Below are 6,731 nucleotides of genomic sequence, written 5' to 3' on the forward strand. Positions count from 1 at the left end.
ATCTATAATAATAAACAATAAACCCGGATGCATTATGTTCATTAGAGTTTTGGGTAAAACGCATCATAAATTAAAGCATTGCAGTAATAAAATAACACTGAGAATGATGAAATTATCAGAAATAACCTGCTTTACGGTCATAAGAATATGAAGGAAAATGTGCTTAATTATAATACCACAATAAAAAAAATTATTAATGCTCCTAAAAAAAAAACTCTTATTTACAACAAATATTATTTCTTTTTTTTTTCCTTTGATTTTGAGGTGTTTTGACCCGGAATTTGACCCAGGCAAGGATTCAGTCCTTTACTGCGGACGCACAAAACACATGTTGCATTATTACAAGAGAAGCTAGACAGGGAAAAACCAACATTTGCGTTCATACAGCCGCACGGGCCAAACTTATCATGGTCTTTTTTTCTATTTTCAACAAACTCTCAGCACTAAACACACACTCTCTCTCTCTCTCTCTCTCTCACACACACACACGTCTTGCATGTTTTAGTGTTAAATTCATCAGGGCACCGTTATATGTCTCTCTGTCCTATAATGATGTGGGAAAGGCAGTCATGGACCCTTGACACTGGATACCTGAGAAAGATTTCCGTTCCAAACCTCCCATATTTCCATATGCAAGAGTTTCCAGCCATATCCAGTCGATAAAAGCACACCAATCCGTTCACAGTCACCACCAAATAAAATCCAAACAAAAAAGAAAGAAAGAAATGAATTAGTCCAGATGTCTTTTCCATTGTGTTCCTCAACACCCGTTAGTTCCGTAAAAGACACGTTTTCCACTGTCGGAAAAAGAGGAATAGGAAAGTGAAATCCCGGCGAGGAGGTCTGGTTGCACGTGTAACAGTCATAATGATCCTTGCAGGGTTTTGCAGCACTGTTAAATCTTCAGATGAACTGGTTGCTCGTCGCAGGCGATCCCAACGGAAAAACCAGAAGATGATGAGCGAGAAAAATCAACGGAATCGGCAAAAATTAAACGTCGAGGTACGTGAGCATTCATTTGTCGGCACCTGAATGCATGTTTAAAAATCTTCTGTGTTTGCTCTGATGATAAAAATACAGTAGAGAAGTGTGCTGGTAAGTTACTGGTCCGATCAGAAAAATAACCATAATAATAACAACAATAATAATAAAGTTTAAAAAATGTTAGGATAAAATAGCAGCTGCTTGGATGTGGTTCGAGATCCTCTGAGGGTCAGATGCTGGACTCTTTGGGCGGCAGGTCCACGTTGGTGAGCGAGGTGACTGTGGAAAGCAGGTCTGAGGTAGTGGCGTTCATCAGGCGGCGGATCTGAGAGATTCGCTCCTCCACGCAGCCGGCTGATAACCGTGCCTCGGCGTCGTGATCCCAGCACTCCTCGATCGTCTCGCACATCTGCGCCAGACCCTGAACACAACACACACAGCTAGTTGTCACACACTAATATAAAAAAAAACCCACTAAATATGACAAAAATACAAGATTGCACTAATTTTAATGTCTCTATACACAACATAATACTGTAAGTATATAACAAACTACAAAAAATGTCAAAAATACAAGAAAATTACACAAATTTTAATGTCTCTAGCTATATAAAATACTAAAAGTATATAACAAACTACAAAAAATTTCAAAAATACAAGAAAATTACACAAATTTTAATGTCTCTAGCTATATAAAACACTAAAAGTATATAACAAACTACTAAGTCAATTGCAAGAAATTTGCACTAATTTAAATCTTATTCTCTCTCTCTCTCTCTCTATATATATATAACATACTAAAAGTACATAAACTACAAAAAAAGTAAAAAATACAAGATTGCACTAATTTTAATGTCTCTATCTCTATACACAACATAATACTGTAATTATATAACAAACTACAAAAAATGTCAAAAATACAAGAAAATTACACAAATTTTAATGCCTCTCGCTATATAACATACTAAAAGTATATAACAAACTAGAGCCCGACCGATATATCGGCCGGCCGATATTATCGGCCGATATAAGCTAATTGCATTTAAATCGGCATCGGCATTTATAACGGCCGATGAAACATGAGAAACAGAGTCTCATGCTTCACTCATGTTATGAGTGTTGCATAGTGTGCCCACCAGAGGGAGCTCTGCAGCTCCAGAGTTAACAACAGCGCCAGAAGTCCACTACAGAAGAAAGCGATCAACTGCTTTGACGGTGAGTCTGTCGTTCGTCATGTGAAATGATTGTAGATTTAGTTCATACCCTGTATATAAAAACTGTGTGGTAGTTCTAGCTAACGGTCCTATCATTATCACTTCTAAATATTCTGTAACATCACTTACAGCCGCTAATATGCATTGCTATATTAGATTAGCCACAAAGCTAATACCATGTTTATCAGTGGAAGAGAGCGAACGTTAATAGGAGGTCAAACTATAACGTTAGCGTTTAACTTATTCTTATTCTATTGCGGTGTGTTTCCCACATAATGACCGCGTAATTGGGCCTTTCACACAGGAGGCGCTTGCCGCTGGATTCAGCGTTGCCCTTCAGATACAACGCGATTTGCGCTGCGCTATGGCGTAGGCGGAGTTTTAAAAACGTTTAGCGGGAGCTCTTTCATAGTCTGTTGTTCCTCCTTTCGGTCAGCAGCAAACATGTATCTGTCCCGTTGTAAGAAGCGAGCGATAGCGCTAGTCCTGCTGATGAGAATTAAGAGAGAAGCAAGGAAGAAGAGGCTACCCTGGGGTCCAGAGAACAATTTGGTGAATTCAGGCTGGTTACGTTACTCTAACGCTAATAGCTTCCTTTTTAGCAGGCCCCTTAAATGCTTGCTATTAACTTGTTTGAAGGTGGTTCTTCTCAAAATTGACAGCGGTGTGTTCATGACACTAACGTTAACCATTCAACTTCGAATTGATTCCGTAATCTTCCGGTAATAGTAGGCAAGACGATGTTTTGATTCAGACTGCACAAAGAGAAGAGGAGAAGATATACGGGTCTGTTGTGAATGTGTCTGTGAGAGCAAATATAGTGTAGTTACAGTAACTACAGTAGGTGCGTCAGAAATGATTAAACCAGAGGGGACATGTAAATAAATGTGAGCTGAACAAGCGGTTTTTTTTTTTTTACATATTGTTTCAAAGCAGCTTTACAGACATAACAGGAAAATGTTGAAATAATATTGTTAAATATAAGTAGGTAATACCTATTGCTTGACAAATAAAAAAAAAATATATATATTTCTAATTTTTGCCTATGTAGGAGATCCCAGTTTATTATTATTATAATTCTAATGATGACATGAGTAATGATACATGGTGATATTATTAATACACATGCTTATTCTTTCTCCGTCTCTCTTTCTGCCTACAGATGGCTGAAAAGGTGAATGCTGTAGCAGCAAAGTGTGGGACTACTTCTGCAAATACTTTAACTTTAGTATTATAATTTATTTACAGTAAACACACAGACTGTTAAAACCAGCTTCAACTGGAAGAAAGTAAAAGTGTTAAATGTTTAAAACCAGACTGTTTTTTGATCATTAAAAAATATATACTTTTAATGTGCAATTGTTTAGTCATTGAGACTGTAATCTAAGGCTTTTTTTTTTAACATAGTCCATTCTGGAAAATGGTTTATACAGCCCACATACATAGAACAGGCAGATATTTTGCTATTGAATGTTGTGTAAATGCAGTTTATAGGAAATGGGTCTAATATCCAGATTATTTTTAAAATCAAAATATCGGCTTATAAATCGGCTCTTTTCGAGTTAATATCGGCATCGGCCCCCAAAAATCCATATCGGTCGGGCTCTATAACAAACTACAAAAAATGTCAAAAATACAAGAAAATTACACAAGTTTAATGCCTCTCGCTATATAACATACTAAAAGTATATAACAAACTACAAAAAATGTCAAAAATACTAGAAAATTACACAAGTTTAATGTCTCTAGCTATATAAAATACTAAAAGTATATAACAAACTACTAAAAATTTCTAAAATACAAGAAAATTACACTAATTTTAATCTCTTTCTCTCTCTCTACAGGTATATGTAACACTATAATGATAACTACTATACATGACAATACTATACATGACAAAAATACAAGAAAAAAAAAATATCACACTAATTTCAATGTTTATCTCTATAGATAACATACTACTAAAAATGTATATAACTAAAAATGACAAAAATACAAGAAAAGTTTGGAAGCATGTCACTCACTGAATGCTTGAGCCAGAAGTCCTTAAACACTGGCCGCAACTTCTTATGAACCACCGCATCCTGAAGATCCTCCAGAGACGGATGCTGGCCGATCTCCTCCTCAAACGGCAGCATGTACTCGTCTACAGGACCTGAGGGAACACAGCACACAAACAATGTAAGCAGGTGGAACAACAGTATGCAAGATGATTGACAGGGCAGTTTAAATAGTGACAGGATGCATGTAACTAAGCAAAAGAGCGTCCGTTAAAGACACAGTTATGACAAAGTAGTAAAGCTGCACGATTATGAAAAAATTTAATCGATTATGCCCTTGAAATCTGAATTTTGATTATTAATTACGATCATCACAACTTACATTGAATGATGTGTATACCATTGTTTGATGCAACTGCATGTCAGATTTTTATATGAAAATAAACAAGTTGAAAATACTAACTGAAAAACTTTTAGTACTTTTCTATAGTATTAAGCCTCAAATGTCAACTATCCATCGGATTGGTTTCTTCAAATTATAAAAAAGTAAAAATATGAATAGTATTATAATGTTACACTAAAACTAAAATTTAAATAACGGGATAAAAACCCTTAAGATAACATTTTAACATCTTAAGCACGCATGATAACATAAGTGGACTCTGAACGATTACGTAATTGTGGCATCCGTAATTGTACATTTCAATTAAAAATTTGATTAATTGTGCAGCCCTATAAATCGGAAGTCCCAAAGCTTGCCTGCTATTCTGCTACATACTCAAAAATATGTACTTATTCTTCAAAAAAACAAGAGTGCATACTTTAAGAACATAGTATAAGTAGGTGCATTGAGACGCAACAAACGAGAACAATCTGAAGCATCGGACTCTCACCGTCTGCTGCTTTGCAGCGTGACACCAGCTCCCACAGCACCAGCCCCACGGCGTACATGTCTATCCGCAGGAAAGCGTCCCGCTGGAAGTTAATGGCCCCCTCCAGCACCTCAGGAGCCATATAGCGGCGCGTCCCGACCTGACCGTGTGTGTCTCCTGGAGGCTTCCCCGGCTCGAAGCGCACCGCCAGCCCAAAGTCCCCCAACACCGCCGACAGATCCGCCTTCAGCATCACGTTCTTGCTTTTGAAGTCTCTGTGGACGGAGAGATGCAAGCACCCTCAAACAGGGCTCCAAACTGCGACTAAAATGGACCATAAATATTAAAATGCGACTGAAGTTTTTGCTGAAGTCGCCACTGGCGACTAGGCCTATGTATTTACATGTTATCTCTTAAAAAATTGCATGTAATGCCTTTTTTCCTGATTGTTTTGCATTCACATCTTTAGTTATGTTCGCGCATTAAGAGAATGCGCATCGAAGTTTTAGCGGGAAAAAGAGTTTTAAACAGTCCTCATCTGCCGCGCGGCAGCGCTGACACACACCTGATAAACGCGCGAGAGAGAGAAATGATGGAGACTTGAAGAGAAAGTGCAGAAAAACAGCCTCTATTTCGTTCATAACTTGAACAAACTACAACAGGTAAAGCTGTCATCTGTGTGGATATTGGCAATATCATTAACAGTTCTCGTTTATAATCATAAGGCTTCTTCTTAACAAGATCTTAGTCCATGCTGTGTTCTGTTAATGCATGAACTTCATTATTTGAAGTGCACTTGCCATCCAGTAATCGCAAAAAGCTTTGTGCTTTGTTACTTTTTAAATTTACAAAGTATCAGCTTTAAAATTATTCCAAATTCATAAAAAAATTCAAACAATAAATACAGTTTTGGTGCTCTTTAAGGGGCCGTTCACATATCACGCGTGGAAAACGCTAGGCGCGCCGCTTTCATTATGAGCACGCACGCATACATTTGAAATAACGAACTTGAGCGTGCAAAAGACGGGACATGTGCACGGCCCCTAATGCGGCAGGCGCGATCGCGAGTAGTGCCTCAGTTCAAGCAGCACGTGAACCTATCATACCTTGCTCTTTACTACTAGAGTACATAATGGACATGAATTAACATCAAAAGGTAGGCTATTTTATAAGATATTCTACAGTACAACACTTTCAAACTGCGGAAAACGTGTAAAGCTTGTAAACATTGCAACGTAATATTAACTTCAGTAAGCTTTCGGTGTCCATAAGCTCATCAGTCAGCTAGAAAAATAACTGTAAAGAGGAGCATTTTGCTATATTTATGAGCTATTGAATTTTAATATTTTTACTTAACCTGTTGTCTACATGATTCAACTGCATCATGGTTGGTGTTCTGGAGATCGATTTCTATCTCAAAGTGTTTTTGCCGCGTTGAGCAATGTAGCCAATCACAGACATAGCTGTTGATTTCTTGAATCAGAGGAGTTTAAGTTAGAATTCTTTGGTTGAGGTAACATCATAGTGTTCAGCACAAATCATCTTAATATACAAATAAGTATCGATGCAATGCAAATAAGAGATTTGTTGAGCTTCATCGATTATAACTAGGGATTTCAGTCGATTTAAAGTTTTAATCGAATTAATTACAGGATCCTGCG

General features: G+C 37.3%; 1 protein-coding gene across 2 annotated transcripts in view; it reads right to left on the reverse strand.

The window, feature by feature from the left end:
- Window positions 1-212: 212 nt before the first annotated feature.
- Window positions 213-6,731, reverse strand: part of acvr2ba (activin A receptor type 2Ba) — a 42,710-nt gene continuing 36,191 nt past the window's right edge. For both annotated transcript variants that reach the window (XM_059525276.1, XM_059525277.1), the window contains 3 exons: window positions 5,092-5,345; window positions 4,223-4,353; window positions 213-1,405 (listed from right to left, as the gene is read on the reverse strand). In XM_059525276.1, coding sequence (XP_059381259.1) covers window positions 1,214-1,405; window positions 4,223-4,353; window positions 5,092-5,345 — 577 coding nt within the window. In that variant the 3' untranslated portion in view covers window positions 213-1,213. The remainder of the gene's footprint in view (window positions 1,406-4,222; window positions 4,354-5,091; window positions 5,346-6,731) is intronic.

The sequence above is a fragment of the Carassius carassius genome, chromosome 35, assembly GCF_963082965.1.
Source record: "Carassius carassius chromosome 35, fCarCar2.1, whole genome shotgun sequence".
Classification (NCBI taxonomy): Eukaryota; Metazoa; Chordata; class Actinopteri; order Cypriniformes; family Cyprinidae; genus Carassius; species Carassius carassius.